The 15,981-nt window shown below is 46.9% G+C and overlaps 1 protein-coding gene across 1 annotated transcript; it reads right to left on the bottom strand.

Moving 5' to 3' along the window:
• Positions 1-329: 329 nt before the first annotated feature.
• On the bottom strand, positions 330-15,875 carry IL17RB (interleukin 17 receptor B). Its single transcript, XM_039243661.1, has 11 exons — positions 15,797-15,875; positions 13,814-13,838; positions 12,933-13,073; positions 10,913-11,040; positions 10,329-10,455; positions 8,387-8,434; positions 6,775-6,917; positions 6,332-6,400; positions 5,225-5,324; positions 3,585-3,683; positions 330-2,401 (listed from the first exon to the last, which is right to left on the bottom strand). Exons 1-11 carry the CDS (start codon positions 15,854-15,856, stop codon positions 1,854-1,856), a joined length of 1,488 nt encoding a protein of 495 aa, XP_039099592.1. The 5' UTR covers positions 15,857-15,875; the 3' UTR covers positions 330-1,853.
• Positions 15,876-15,981: the final 106 nt, after the last annotated feature.

The raw sequence follows: 15,981 nt of genomic DNA, 5'->3' as shown, positions 1-15,981 counted from the left end.
GCCAGTCAGCGAGCACAGTGCTGGAGGGCCAGAGACCTGGGAACCTGGGAGAGTGTCGGGTCCCTGCCACCCCAGGGCACCCGCTCCGCCAGAACTGGAGATGGAGAGGGACAGAGAGACGGAGAGACAAAAGTAGGGATGGATAGGAGGTGGAGGGAAGAGTGGCATATGGAAAGAACAGGGGTGTTTAGAAGTCTTAGGATGTGGAGAGATGCTGGTACCAGATAAGCTGCATAAATAGGAGAATCTTACATACCTGCTTAGGTCAGGAACAGAGAAGAGTCCACCAGTAAAACAAAACAACTCTAACATGTTGGCACTATTGAAGATGTGTGCCTTCAATTTGAAAATTGTGTTCTTTATTTTTTAAAAAATTTTTAACAGAATAAACTTATACGGTGTTGATCTTATTTATGTTTCTGGGCTGTTTCAAGACTATTAATGGCTACCTAATTCCAAAAGCAAAACATTATTTTTGTTTATAATCTTTTTTACATAATAACATATTGTTCTTGTAACTGGTAGATGTTGATTCAGAGGAAGTTGGTTTCTGATCCAAGTTTTGATACAAACCATGTCCGTCTTCTGTTACCAGCACTTTAATAAGCACCATGAAAACAGATCATGACAAGTAAGTGAGCTTAACCACATTAAACATTGCCTCAGCCATTATTAAGTATCTGCTTGGGTTGCTGAACATGGTGAGACATGAATTAGAATGGGTGGCATAGTCCTTTAAGGATAGTTTTGACACTTCACAAATATATTTTAACAGTCATCCACCTAAAACCGAGCCATGTCCTAGAGCAGATACAGTATTGTATGTGTGAAAGACCAGCATTCTTAGAAAAAAGGGCATAATATAAATATAAATAATATAAATAGCTCCTTGGTAACCTCTGCATTACAAAAAAGATACTTTCAGAAAAAGAAGTTGGAAGACTTAAAATACCATACATTTCTATGTTGTGGAGCTCTATGGTAATTTAAGTAAACCATTATAACTGATTTATAAAAAGACATTACTCAAGAGGGCTAACTTTCTAAAGAGCAGGAACTTTGTGTTTTGAACATGAAAAGTTAATATAATAACCAAGAAACTCTGAACTCTCGACAGTGACCTCTAATAGATAATTTTGGGCAAAAGTTGACACGAGATCTGCAAGTAATGTATATTGGTATCCATGTTAAGTCACCTGTACAAGAATCAGAGAGGACATGAATCTGGTTCAGAGAGGTCCTCTGCAAGTGTCAAATAGTACAAGTGGTCACACGTATGCTATGTCATCTGGTCAGCAGAGAGGAGTTCACCTCATTATTCCCTATTCTGTTTTCTTAAAAATGACTTATATGTATTAGACGGTTTTTCACCTATGAAGTTACTTGAGTGAATTAGTGAAGGCTTCTTAAATTTGATACTCCTTCAGTTTACTGTGTTACAGAAGTAAACAGTCTTACCTACAGTGCAGTGCATGGACTGTTCAAGACTGGATGTGTGGCTGGAAGATTCTTTATCATTTCATTATAAGAATGGTTATAGTTTTGCATTATTATTCTCCTTGATTTTCAGGTATGCAGCTGATTTATAATTATAAATTCAGTTTCTGTCCTTTCGTTATTGCTACAGTGGTTAGTATTTGTAACAGTTTTATTGGCATACAAGTTTTGATTAAACTAAGGCATAAGTATTCAGTTATGAATCCTCCCTATTCCTACTGCTAAATAAAGCAGGTATAATGTAAAATCCTCCCTGCACGTAGTCCATACAGGAAACTTCAGAATCCTGAGACACTTTCCCCCTGTAATGTGGAGGAGTAGGAAGGCTTCAGGGCCCCTCACTTCTCCCAGGTGGCCTACAGGGAACAGGCTGTCAGCCTCTTTCCTGCTGACACATGCTGCTCAACACGGAGAAGTTCTGTACAGAAAGCAGGAGCATCCTTCATGAGGTGGTACTTAGGGCAGACACTGAGTGCGCTGTACTCGTCTTTGGTATCTGTCTCTCTAAAATAGACCACCATGTATTTGCAAAGGGGAGTCTGGCTTCTCAGATCACTGCAGAAGAGGTTAAAGGCAAGGGGGAACAGGTCTTGGGAGTTCTCGTGGGGGCTGCCGTCACTCTTGTCACAGGTACCATCACACATGGTGTTGACCTCATTGGAAAGCAGGAAAATGACTTTATCCACTGCTTTCTTCTGAGTGGTAAGCCACTGCACTGGACCCATCTCCGCTATTTTCTTTTTCTGCCACTCTTCAAGAATAACCTCGCTTCTGCAGTGGTTTTGAAGAAACTCCGTGAAGTAACAGACTGTGTGATGGAAGCATATTTCAGATGGGAAAACCACAAGAACCTTAATTGGGGGCAGTAGGGTGGCAGTAGGGAAGGAGGCCTTCTTGGTCCTTCCTGTGGGGGGAGAGAGCGTTTGTTAGCTAGGAGCAGCACACAGCAGGCCGCCACTCCAATCTGAACCACTACTAGTAAACGAGCCCCTGCTAAGGAACGTTGGTGGAGTACCAAGGACGTTCCTGCCAGCAAGGAAAATACCCGCCACGTTCCTTTTGACCATATCACCTGCAACACGCTGATGTTTAAACCTTAAAAATGCTCTGAAAGATGTATTTTTTAAGTCCCCATCATGAAGTCAGTCTTCTTAAGCTATATCTCTTCAAATAAAGTTACAGAAACTGTTTAGGTTTGAGGTACTTTGTTTTAGGTGGATGGTTGTAACTAGTATTTTTAGTTTCCTATATAAACAGGGCTACCTGATCTCTGCCCTTCACATCACATTTTGAATTCAGTCAACTCAGTAATTGATCCATCTGATGTCTACAGGTGGTAGAGTCTTTTTGTGATTGTGTTAGGTTAACTGGTACCCTGTTTGAGCTGGAAGCTGGAATTCTGTCCTGTATGTGGTACAAAACAGAAACTACACATGAAAGTACTGTAACTAATACAGGCCAGATCACATCCCCTAAATAGAAGTATTCCAAGGTCAGAGTTCCACATGGCTTTCTTACTCAGGTTATGAGATTAATCTTGTTCTATCCACAACATCACAAAGGACTCAAAGGTTGCATTTTTTTCTCCACGTGGACAAGAGGAGAAGCAGTGGGTGTCCTTCTCGCTGTGTATCTGTATAAATACTCTGATTTCTGTATTCAAATCCTTGACGTTTTAAGAGTTGGCAAGCACCCTGAGGTATGTGAATTCAAGCGAGTGTTGTTCTTATGCTATGGAGCAATTATTTTTAAAAAGTAGGAACTAGCTTGGAGTACATGTTACAGGCAAAATGTGACTCACTATTCACTGTATTTGCCCATTGCAGTACTTGCAGGTGCCTCAGTGGTAAAAATGAAACTGGTGGCAGTCACTGGTTTGAGAGGTCCCCATCCCTGCTCTGCCTTGGCAGTTGTGACCCAGTCACCATTAGCAGTATTTTCGGAGAGTTCTACAGCGTTACATCAGTGCTACCTGACTCTTGTCTTAATGCCAAAATGTAACTGCTTCTAGAGGAATCTTCTTTAAAAAAATTCAAAGTGTTATTTCCTCATTCAGGTTTCTTTCTTTAAAGAACTGTAACACTTACTGTGCCTCCACAGCAGGTAGATCCCAGCCGCCAGCACCGCTGTGGCCCCCAGCAGGGCTGGGAGGAGGAGAGGCAGCCAGACACCCAACATGCTTCTGCCTGGAGAAAACCAAGTTGATTTACCTTCAGCAAAACAAAACCAAATTTATCTCCTTTTTGGAAACTTTGTAGAAGTTTAGATTCCTATAAAACCAAGGGTCATTAGATCTCTAGGGGGTCTATAGATTGGTACATTTTTCCATGGAGTGTCCAGGTCATTCGTTAGATTGTCAGAGGGATATGGGAGGCGTGCCCAGGTGGTTCAGATGGTTAAGTGTCTGACTTCAACTCAGGTCATGATCTCATGGTTCGTGAGTTCGAGCCCCACACCAGGCTCTGCACTGACAGCTCAGAGCCTAGAGCCTGCTTCAGATTCTGTATCTCCCTCTTTCTCTGCCCCTCCCCTGTTCATACTGTGTGTCTCTCCCTCTCTAAAATAAATAATAAACATTAAAAAAAAAAAGGCATATGGGACCCAGGAGGTTAAGAAAGTTCCAACAAATTCATTTTTGCTTCTCACTCCACATATATACAGGCATTTTCACCCTGGTAACTAGAGTTTGCATTCAGGTTTTTTGTTCTTTGATGAATTAATGTTATACTCAGTGTGGTTACTTAATACACAGCACAGACACATGCCATTTTTCAGGGCTGTTTTGTTAGACTGACAAACGGGGGTCGGGGGGAGGGGTGATGCCACCTCCCACAGGAATATTGGTCAGGTAAGCTCCAGAGTCCACAGGCCCTGTGCCCCCATAGTAGGCAGGACTGTTAGGCACCTGAGGTTGTTGGTGTGTTGGGGTGTTTCTGAGAGTAACACTTTGTAACTTTTGACTCTACCCTGGGGCAGTTCTGGGAACATTTTATTTGTCTGTAGTGAGAGAACTACCATCTCTAAATCCAGAAAGTCATTTTCCCAAACGTGCTGCTCTCAGGCATCAGTTAGGTGTGTCTTTGGGAACCAGTGTTCCTAATTAATTTGTGGCTGAGTGACCTCATCAAGTTACAGCAACGGTTAGGCCAGGCCACTGAGGCTGGTAAGAAAATCACAGTGCAGGGGCGCCTGGGTGGCTCAGTTGGTTAAGCATCCGACTTCAGCCCAGGTCATGATCTCATAGTTCGTGAGTACGAGCCCACGTCAGGCTCTGTGCTGACAGCTCAGAGCCTGGAGCCTGCTTCAGATTCTGTACCTCCCTCCCTCTCCCCTGCTTGTGCTCTGTCTCTCTCTCTCATAAATAAACATTAAAAAAAAAAAGAAAGAAAGAAAGAAAATCACAGTGTAGTTAATTGCACATTCCCTTATGGACTCAGTCCTTTAACGCTGTTGACTTTTCAGCAGGTCCTTGTAGCACAATGAACATCCATTCTGCACTGTTTATTTTCCCCCTTCATGTGTGCATCTGTTTCATAAAGGATCTTGTGGTGAATTCACAGATAAAGTCTCTATTCCCAGTCAGGTAGTGGGCTCTCTGGCACGGGTTGGACATCTTCCCCTGCACCCCAGCCTCCCACCGTGTCCACAGCAGGGACTCCTGCATCCTCCCACAGGCGCATGCCCACCCTGGCCCATAGCCTCTCTGACCAAATGGCTGGGCACTTACGACCATCCAGGGGGAAGGACACGCTGGTCTGTGGGCAAAGCACAACTGTTCCTTTGCGTCGGATGCAGTCATTGCCACAAGTACGGAAATACGGAGTCAGCTGAGGGAAAAACAAGAGGCTTGGGAAGCTCCCATCATGCTTCAGAGCAAAAGCTCAGCATGATGCCTACTTCCACCAAATGTCTCCCCTTTTCTCTCCTGGTTTGAACCACATCCCCACCGCAGCATTTTAAGAGGACATTTTCTGCCTTGGTCACACTTCCATAACAAACCCCTAAAATCCAAACCAGCAACCTAAGACCAAATGCCTTCTGACTCCTGAACTGTGAACCTAAACTTTGTACATGTTGCTAACATGTTGGTTTCCTTATCTAAAAGGATTAGGTCACAGGCTAATACATATACAAATATTTCCTCTAAAAAAACCCAAGCACTAGAGCCCCTGTTGACAGATATAGCCCCGGGACTAGGAAAGTCTGGTTTCCCGGAAGAGGTGCAGTCATAATCTGCTGACAGGTATCTGCTCCCTCTGGCATGTGCGAGTGCTACCTTTACGTTCCAGGGAATGGAAAACAAAAGCTCCTTATATCTTGGGTGTGGCTGTGGGCCTCTATGACCTTCCATGCCCCCACATCATAAACTCGGAGCTGAAAGAGACCTGAGAGCATCTGCCTGGTCCAGCTTCCTGTTTTCCAGCCGACGAGACTCAGGCCCTGAGAGGAACCCAAAGTTTATACCCTGATCAAAACCCAAACCTTCTGATTTTAAATCCTTTGTTGGTTCATTTTGCAGTGAAGATTAAGCTTGTGAACAATTAAATGGTACCCCTGTCTCAGAAGTTCTCTGAGGCTCTGGGACTAAAACAGAAAGTCAATGACCACTAATAAAAACAAAAGGGATCATGACACGAAGGTTTGCTTCTCCCCTTGCCTCCATAAGGACTGAGGCAAGGGATCCCTGCTTATCACTTAGTGCAGGCAGACCGGCAGCGGCAGAAGCGGACTGGGGGAGGGAGCTCATCGGAGCGGTGGGCGGTGCAGCAGCCAGTCATCCAGCGCCGCTGTCGTCCAGCGCCCCTGCCCTCGCCGACAGCTCCATGAGCCTTACCTGGACCACAGCACCTTCGATCTCCCCAGTCACTGGAATCACCACAGAAGTACGTGTTGGGGGTTTGTTCTGGGGCAGAAATTAAGTGAGACAAATGGAGAATCATGAGCCAGGGGAGCGAGAACAAAGACTGCCCATGAAAAGATTGCTCTTCCCAAACGAACTCTCAATTCATCAGACCGCGTGAATGAAGATTCATTTCCTACTTTGGACACATCTACCTCTGGTTGGTTTTACATTCTCAGGGACAGTTCCAGGGATGTTCCCAGGGACTTGGGACTTGTTTTTCTCTGTTAAATGAGTCAAAACTGCCCTGCATACCTGACCAGGGACAGTCCCACCTGTGCTCTGCTACCACGGAGAGCCAGAGGGGGCCTGCTTTTTTCTTGTCAGCAAGGTGAGCAAGGCTGGGGGTGGTGTTAGGAAACGGAGGGAAGAGGTACCTCCAGCACATTAGAAAACCCGATTACGATGCGATTCTGGATGAGAGCCATGTATTTGTTTCCGAGGGGGCTGGTTGTAAAATTCACTTCCACCGCCGTCTTGTTCTTCTTACAGGCAGTGATGTTCGGATTCCACAGACTTCCTGAGTTGAGAGAGAATCACATGGACGGAGTTGCAAACTGCCCCTCATTTAAGTCTCCCAAAGGGCTTGACCAAAACAAATCTAAGTTCTCAGGCATGCGTGCATCCAAGGGCTCTCCTGCACAGTGTACTTTTTATTAGTCCTTGCTCTCAGCATGTCAAAGTACCTGCTGCCCAAGAAAGTTTAGGGGCCCCATATTACCACTTTGCTGAGATAGCTTCCCTGGGCTGTGGGGGGCAAGGGGTGGCAGGCACAGATGGGGGGGTTCTATTAACTCCCTTCAGTTCTCAACATCCATTTTGAGTTAAGGGTTGAGGTCAGCATTTTCTCCCTTTCAGGAGGGGGAGGAGGAGCCCCAGGCCAGAAGAGAAGTCTAAGGTTATAGGGCGAGTGAATAACTGAAGCAGGACTATAGCTACTAGAACATGCTGGGTTCCAGGAACTTCAACCATCAGACCATGCTGTTGGCTTTACTGGATGTGAAGAAAGAAGGAAATGCCTCATTGCTTAGTAGATACCCTGACAGTCCTACTCAGTGATACACGGTCAGTTGTTTGATTTTTGTGACTTGCAAATCAGCACCAGGTTAATTTCCAGGAACAGAAGAGATGGGAGCGTGCGGTGTTTTCCCCACAGGGGAGAGCATGTCAGGCCCTAGCTCACAACTGTCTTTAGGAATAGGGGTCTAGGAGCGATGGAAGCTCTCAGAGCTCGCCGTACCCACTGTGCCCTCCACAGTCCAGAGCTCTCCTGGTGGGAGGCAAGAGAGAAAGCATAAAGCTCCAAGTCAGCCTTACCCCCAAGGAAGCTGTATGCAGTTCAGTCTGATGGGGTTGCACAGGGATGCCTGGTGGGGTGAGGGTGCCTAAAAGGTGCGAACTGGTTCCCTCCAGTGCCACTAGCCTCATTAGCATTATAAGACTCTATTACCCAGAAATGTACACACACTCTTGTAAAATTCTTGGAAATTGGACACTTAGGACTGATATCCTAAAGGCACCTATTTCAGAACTCCAAGGGTAGAGGCAGGTTCTAATAGTCTAGCCTGTGAGAGGTGAGCCCCAGTGAAGACACAGGTTGAGAATCTCCTTCTAGGTCATTACTTTAGCTAACACTCCCACCTCGAATATTTGCTAATCCAAATGGAAGGCCCACAGGTTCCCCAAGGCCAGAGGTCAGTGGAAGGACTTACAGATTTCCCTCCAGTCAGGAAGGGCCTTCAATCAGTACCACTGTAAGTGCAGTTTGGACAGTGGGTATCTTTCTGTGACTGTTGGCTCACTACCTAAACCTACTCAGAATCTGTCCTCCTCTGGACAGGTTGCTCAATGGAGTTGGCATTGTGCTGGCCGGGGACCAGCCCTCTCTGTGCAACTTGAACACAGAACTCCCCTGTTTTGTGGAAGATGGATCGGGCTGTGCTGCCTCCAGGTTCTTCTAATAACAAAGGCAAACATGTATTTACTTACCTGCCTCAATGCACTTTTTTTTGTATTTCATTATGTGGTCTAGGCAGCCTGGAAATTTGAATGGAAGTTTTTACATGTTAGAAGAAGGTATCTCTGCTCCACAACCTCGCCAGCAAGCACACATGCACACATGCATACCACACTCGTAACAAATTGCCAGAACATTCAACATGTGAGGTAAGATAACAAATTTAAATGAGACAATAACATTTGGCATTTGGTGGTTAAACAGAAGATTACCCACGAAGTGATAACCGGAGTCTAATTTAAATATAACCTTTATTAGAATAGTATCTCTGATCCCCAGGAGAAGACACAAACCCTTGAAAATGAGGTTTGATAATATATGTAAATACTGTCCCTTCCAGGAAATGGAACTCAATCCACCCCACACCCCTACCCCGGAGTAGGAGGAGATTTAGTCATTTGTTTTTTAAAAAAAAAAAAACTCATAGTAGAGAAATGGAAAATCCAGTAGATTTACAATGAAGGTGCCTGACAGAAACCACTTAACCAAGTGATGATGGTGAACATGACCAGTGACATGATTTGGACAAGGCCACTCCACCTTTGCACTGTCTCTCCAAAACCTCACACTCCCCAGTCTAATCAGGAGACAAACATCAGACAAAGCCAGACTAGGGGGCATTCTGCAGGATGCCTGGCCGGCACTCCAGACTGTCGAGGTCATGAAGAACAGACTGTCAAGGTCATGAAGAACAAAGAAAGACCCAAAGCCTGTCACAGACCAGAGGAGACTGAGGGACACAAGGACTAAATGGGGTTGGCACAGAAGGAGGGCATTCATGGAAAAGCAGGTGACATTGAAATAAAGTCTGGAGTTTAGTTAATAGGAATGTACCCATGTTGGTTTCTTCACTTTGACAAATGTACTATGGAGACATAAAAGGTTAATGATGGGGGAAGCTGGGAGAGAGCTATATGGGGATCCTTTGGACATCTACCCATTCCTTGTATTATCCTTGCAACTTTTCTGTAAAGCTACAATTACTCCAAAATAAAACATTTATGTTTCCTAAAATGGGGTCTGATTGCATCAAGAAAGCTGGAAACTACTGTGTAGTAAGTTGTGGGGCACCAAGAACGCACTGGACCACACTCTCAAAGAACAGCAAGGAATCAGAAATTACCCCATTTGGGTGTCTCTGGGGACACCTCACCAGAGACAGAGGACAGGAGTGGAGTAAGGAAAAGGTGACCCATCCCAGGTGAGGGTAGCATGGGAATCGCTGTAGCCCGACATCATGCTGGTACCTCCACATGTGACACATGGTCCTGTCTCATCCTCGGGGCAGCCCCGCGTGTGACCCTGCAGATGTGATACTTGAGGGCCAGTTGTGTGCCGCAGAGTAGGGGAAATAACCCAGAGTTCAACCCGGTGCCAACTGCCTCTCACTGACAGCTCAGGGGCCGATGGGAGTCCTTGCGTCCTCAGAAACCCAGCTGCTCCTCAAACACCACAGCCAGCAAGGAAGCCAGCCAAGGCTGTAACCGATGTTGTGCACACAACATTCTGCATCAGTGGCACGTGGTTAAAGTCACTGATCGAGAAGGACCAGGGTTGCAATGTCAGCCTCACTTTTCCTGTGTGCCTAACCCTGGGCAAGCCACTTAAGCTCTCAATGTCTTCATCTGTCCAATAACCTTGGGACTGTTGGCCGCTTCGGTGACAGGATGCATGTCAGGTGCTCAGCCAGTGCCTGACACACAGGAATGGGCTTTTCCCTCCATTTTATCTGACTTCCTCCTCTCCCCGACTCTGTGAGTGAGGCATAGTTACTACTATGTATTGCAGACAAGGAAACCAGACTCCGCGAAGCCTTGTTGAGGCATGCCAGCATCTCTGTATCAAACCACATACCTCACAGCAAGCATCCCAGCAAGATGCTGGAGTGGATGTCAGAGGAGTGAGGGGGTTTACCTGGTGAGGTGAAATTCACAGACATGGAGGGGCTGTCCTCATTCATATTTGCATTGGGGATATTGTGGGCCCCAATGAAGTAGACTGTATTCAGCTCCACAGGAAAACCTACGTAGGAAAACGTCCACTGAAAGAAAGGCAAAGCAAAGAACCCCTGAATTTCTGAAACACCGCAATGCAGAAATGTAGTACCTTTGCGTGCTGCCCTTTCAGTTTATAACTGTGTTCCTTAGCCTACCGCTGAAACTTCTGTGTCCCGCTGATGTCTACTACGGGAACGGAGCTCCCACAGTTTGCCAGCGTAAGTCACAGAATCGGAGAAGTGTAAACGTTTAGAGCCAGGATATAATTTAAGTTCAGCTCCCCTCATTTTGCAGAAGGGGAAACTTGAGGCCCAGAGATGCTGACTTGCCCATGGCGCACAGCCCAGAAGTGGCCAAAACTAGGATATGAACCCAGGCATCCTATTCTAGGCTCCAAGCTGTGGCCCGTCCGCAGCCTATGTGTACACCACGTCACGTCTGCCCCCCAAGCAAAGGGACGAGCTTTAAAGACGATTAGCCAAAGTGCCTCAATGTGCTCACTCTGCCGCCGGAGGGTCTGGTCTGAGTCTGGAAGGCCTCTGTGTAATTGCACCTCACGCAGCTGTAGGACTGGAGGTTACTCTTGCCTGTCACGCAGATTTTGGTGGCCTTCAACAAGCAGATGCTGGCTGCAGAGACAGGCAAGAAAGCAGTGTTTATTCAGCACCTACTATGCGGACAGCTTGATGCTAGAGCAGTTACATGCCTTATCTCAGTTCATAGTCACAACAGTCCTGTAAGGTAGGCAACCTTACTGCCCTCTGTGTACAGACAGGGTGAGTGAGGCTCAGGGGATTTCAGGGAGCACTGACTAAGCGTACAAAGCTCCTCAGCGGCAGATAGAGATTCAATTCCAAAACCCAAGCTCTTTGCGTCCTCACAGGTAAGCCTCAATTTCACAGGATCCTACAAAGGGGACTCTGGCTCTGCACTACTGTGGGTATCTTTTAAGAGGAACAGGCCTCCCAGAGTGTAATCACCAAACCATGCCTGTTCTGACTGCCCCTCCCTCCTCCTCCTCCCCCTCCCCTCACCTCTAGCTTACCACTCCTTCAAGGCCCAGCTCTCCTGTAACAACAGCAAACAAATGCAAATGCTTACTCAGTACTAGGTATGGGGTCACTGCCTTACCGCACCACCTAGTTACAGTGCTCCCTGAGGGCCCTCTCCAGCTCCCGCTGCCTCCAGTCCATTCAGATGGAGCACAGCTCCTTCCGGGACTGTCCCCACCAACCGACACTGAGTCTGTGCCCCTGTGCCTGTCTCCCCCTGCCCTCTGAGAGCCCTTCTGGGTGGGAACTGTGGCCACCTCACCTCTCTGTCTCAGATATTCCTGGATTCCCAACTAGATGGAATTGAACTGAATTCTGAGCGGGTGGAAACCAGAGACATGGGCTTTAGGCCCCCCAAAATTGGTTCATCGAAAGAACTTGCAAGCTGCCTTGGGGGAAATGCCAGGACTTTCATGGTGCCATTTGGGAAGCAGAAATGTACCTGAGCCAGCACTTTTCCTAAACCTGATGGTGGTGGATGGAGGGAATCATTGCTGCACTTACTCGGTTTTCTTCCATGAAATATAACATACCAAAGAGTACACAGATCTTAAGCAGACCACGTGATGGGTTGTCACACTCATGTAGCCAGCACCCAGGCTGAGAAACATGCCAGGAATGCCCTTTGTGCTGTGTTACTCCCTTCTCAAGAGGAACCATTACTGTGACTTCTATCCACTTAGTTTTGCATTCAGATGTGAATGCGGACTCTTTAATCTGGCTTCTGTGAGAAGCTCACTATGAAAATGTGAGATTCATTCATCCCCACTGTGTTTAGTAACAGATCATTCATGCTCATTGCTGCACTGTATTGGTTTTATGATTCCAATTCTACTGTCAGGCATTTGATGTGTTCCATTTTTTGGCTATTATGGATAATGCAACTACGAATAACCTAGTACAGCAGTCCCCACTCTCACCCACAAGGGATATGTTACGAAACCCCTAGTAGATGCCTAAAACTGTGGAGAGTACCGAACCCTATATACACTAGGTTTTTTTCCTATAATACATACCTATGATGAACTTTAATTTATATATCAGGCACAGCAAGAGATTAACAATAACTCATAATAAAATGGAACAATTATGACAATAGACCATAATAAAAGTTATGTGACTGTGATCTCTATGTGAAAATGCTGTGCTATACTCGTCCTTCTTCTATGTGATGAGGCAAAGCGAGGTAAATGCGGCTGGTGCTGTGACGTAGCACTAGGCTACTATGGACCTTCTGAAGATACGTCAGAAGGAGGATCGTCTACTTCCAGCCTGTGGTTGGCCATGAGCAACTGAAACCATGGAAAGCAAAACCACAGATAAGGGACCACAGTATGTGGCTTTTGGTGCACCTCTGTATTTACAGTATTCTGTTCGGTTCCTGCCATGCGAGGAATTAATGGGTCACATAATCTGCACTTTTCTGCTGTAGTAGATACTTTAGGCTTTACTGCTCGATGCAAACTTACCATCTGCCCGGAGTACCCAGCTCACATTCATCAAAATTGAATAGTCCTCCATTGCAACTCTGCTTCTAACAGGTTCCACTCGGAGGTCCCTCAAGTCTCCGGGGGTCAGAGTGTGTTGGACCATCCACTCTGGAGATGGTCCTGGGAAGAGGCAAAACTGCCTGAGACACTCTCCTTCCTGGCCCCACCCAATGCCATCTCCTCTGAGTGGCCCACCCGGATCCATCCTTCACTCACTATTCATCTATTCCTCCTGCTAAGGCAGCACACATCTCTTAATGCTGGCTGGTTTATGTCCAAGGAGATGGGCAACCTCCTGGCCCCACCTCGCAGGGCACTCAAGACCACCCCATGTGTCTGTGTATGTACAGCTGTATTTAGCGTATTTGACATGCAGGTCCCTCATGTCTCAGTCTGGACTCCAGCCAGCTGGCCCACACAACTCCCAGTTCCTAATCACTGGTGGCCCAGCTCTCCTCAAGCTCATCTTTTCCATCCACAGTTTTGGAGCAGGAGCCCACTCATTCTTCAAATGCTACCATCTCAAACACTCCTTCTTCTCTAAGACAGCTCCTTCCTGTTCTCAACTGTAAGTGATCTCCCTATCTCGGCACTTGATCTCCCAGAGTATCAGGCTTCACTTTCCACCCTGAAGGGGGATTCCTCTCCTGCCTGTGCCCCTCTTACCGGCCAGGAAGCCTGCCCATCTGAAACACTGGGAGCTCTGCCTTGCCGGGTAGAGGCTTCATCCACATTGGCTAACAAAGCAATGTTTCACCCTGTCCCTGGTCTCAATGACCCACTGCCTGGATGTGGGCCCCCTAAAAGTCCACTGTTCTGTCAGTGTAAAGCCCCAAATGCCCATTCCCTAGCATACGTACCAGGTTCAGAGCCACACTGAATGGTCTGCAAGAGAGAAAGAAATAAAGTATCGTGTTGAATGCCAGCAAACCATAAACCCTCATTTGCCAAATTAGACAAAACACCATCTTTTTCTTAAAATGCATATACAAGTGGCAAACTCTCAGAGAAAAGCTGGGCTGGTTCCACTTCAGTTTAAGGAAGACTAAGCTGGCCCAGAGTAGGGTAAAATAGACCTTAGATTAGCTATCAATATACTTAGATCCTCAAGCCTGCTCATCACCACACTTAAAAACTAGAGCAGGGTCTCCACTCCTCTCTGTGCCTCGCCCCCTTGCCCTGCTATACGCAGGAGTGACTCTGGACCATCATGAAGACCCCTTCCCACTCTGTTGTTCAAGTGTAGATTTTGAGGACCATCCAGAGTACCTACTGATTCTCCCCAGGTTAGGGACTAGCTGTGCCAAGAAGATAAACAGAAGAAAGCTATGAATGCAATCCAAGGTGCCGTCCCCTTGTCTTTAAAATGTTCTTCCTCTGATACAAAAGGACTCACCTGAGCTAGCTATTCAGAAAATCAAAAAGCAGTTGTGATTTCATCATGTTATGTTTTGCAAAGAGCTTTTAAAAAATAAGTATGATCATTAGTGTCCAGAAAGGCTAGTACTAAATCCTTCGGAGTTAACGGCTCACGTCATTTTAAGAAACAAATAATTAGTACTTTTGTTTTGTAATAAAATACTAGATCAAAAATATTTAACTTTCAGGCAGCAGCAAGTCCCAGTGACAAGACCCTCTACGATAAAAGTGCACTGGCTCTGGAATCTGATCCCTTGTACATTTCCAAACATCTTCTAAGACTGAAGATAAAATTTGATGGTTTGATCAATCTGGGTTTGGATGAAATTGTTAGTCCCTCATCTTCGCTTTTTAAAGCTGAACTTCAAGTAATATCAGATATTTTTTAAAACAAGTAAGCCACCACAGTGGGAGCTGAGTTCTTGTCAAAGGGCTGATGATATAGATTTTAGGAAGAAGCAAAGCACCAGGGAGAGTAGCTGGAGACATCAGAGCACATGAAGGGGTTCATCTCTCCATAACCATCAACAGGTAACCACCAGCTTTTATGCTGTATGCTAGGAGAGCAGGGATATAGCTTCAAATGCTATTTGATGAGATTTTTCTTCAATAGTGACCCAGAAGATTCCCTCAAACCTTCAAGGCACTGGGAAAGAAAGGAAACCTGCCAGAGTTCAACAGACTACCAGCTCCACCGCCGTGGCACCCAGCACAGCACCAAGCAACATGGCAACGAAAGGCAACCGGTAATGGAGAAGCAGTTTTTTTTTTTTAAATGTTGATATATGATTTTGAGAGAGAGACAGAGACAGACACAGAGAGAGACAGAGAGAGAATATAAGTATGGGAGGGGCAGAGAGAGGGAGACACAGAATCTGAAGCAGGCTCCAGGCTCTGAGCTGTCAGCACAGAACAGGAAGGGGGGCTCGAACCCACGGACCCGAGATCATGACCTGTGCCGAAGTCCCACCCTTAACCGACTGAACTACAGAGGCGCCCCCTCGGTTTTTGTACGCCAAGGTGGGCAGACCTCAAGACTGCAAGTGGTAACAACGAATAGTATTGAGTGCCTACTATGTGCCAGGCGCTTTGCTGCTGTCTTGCAAGCCCTGTCGCTGTTCCTCACTAGACCCAAGTGAGTTGTGGGTATTACTCTCCTTTTTATAGATGAGGACACCGAGCCTCAGTGGACATAAATGACTGAATCCAGAACACCGGCTACCATTTGAGCCCGGGTCCGTCTGATTCCCACGCCCCTGCCTCGAGCCTGAAGCCCGGTATGGCCTGTCTTGGTGCCCCAGGGGGCGTAGATGTGCCCCTTCCAGGCGGCCCTGGGAGAACAAGCAGGAGCTGGACCGTCGGACGCCGTCAGGGTCTCGGCTCCAGGGAGGGAACGCGGGAAAGGGGCGCGGACGGAGGCTTACCGGCTCCGTGGACACCGCTCCCCAGCACAGCGTGGCTAGGCTCAGCAGCGCCGGCGACATCGCGGAACCCCGGCCAGCCCCCGGCCGGCCGCACTCTTATCTGCGCGCCTGCGGCCATCCCTCGCGGCCCCGCCTCCCGCAGCGCCGCCCCCGCCCCGCCGCGCGCGCAGGGGGCGGACCCCTAG

This window comes from Hyaena hyaena, unplaced genomic scaffold (assembly GCF_003009895.1).
Source record: "Hyaena hyaena isolate Hyena2069 unplaced genomic scaffold, ASM300989v1 scaffold_231, whole genome shotgun sequence".
Lineage (NCBI taxonomy): Eukaryota > Metazoa > Chordata > Mammalia > Carnivora > Hyaenidae > Hyaena > Hyaena hyaena.
This window is presented reverse-complemented; position numbering and strand designations above follow the sequence as displayed.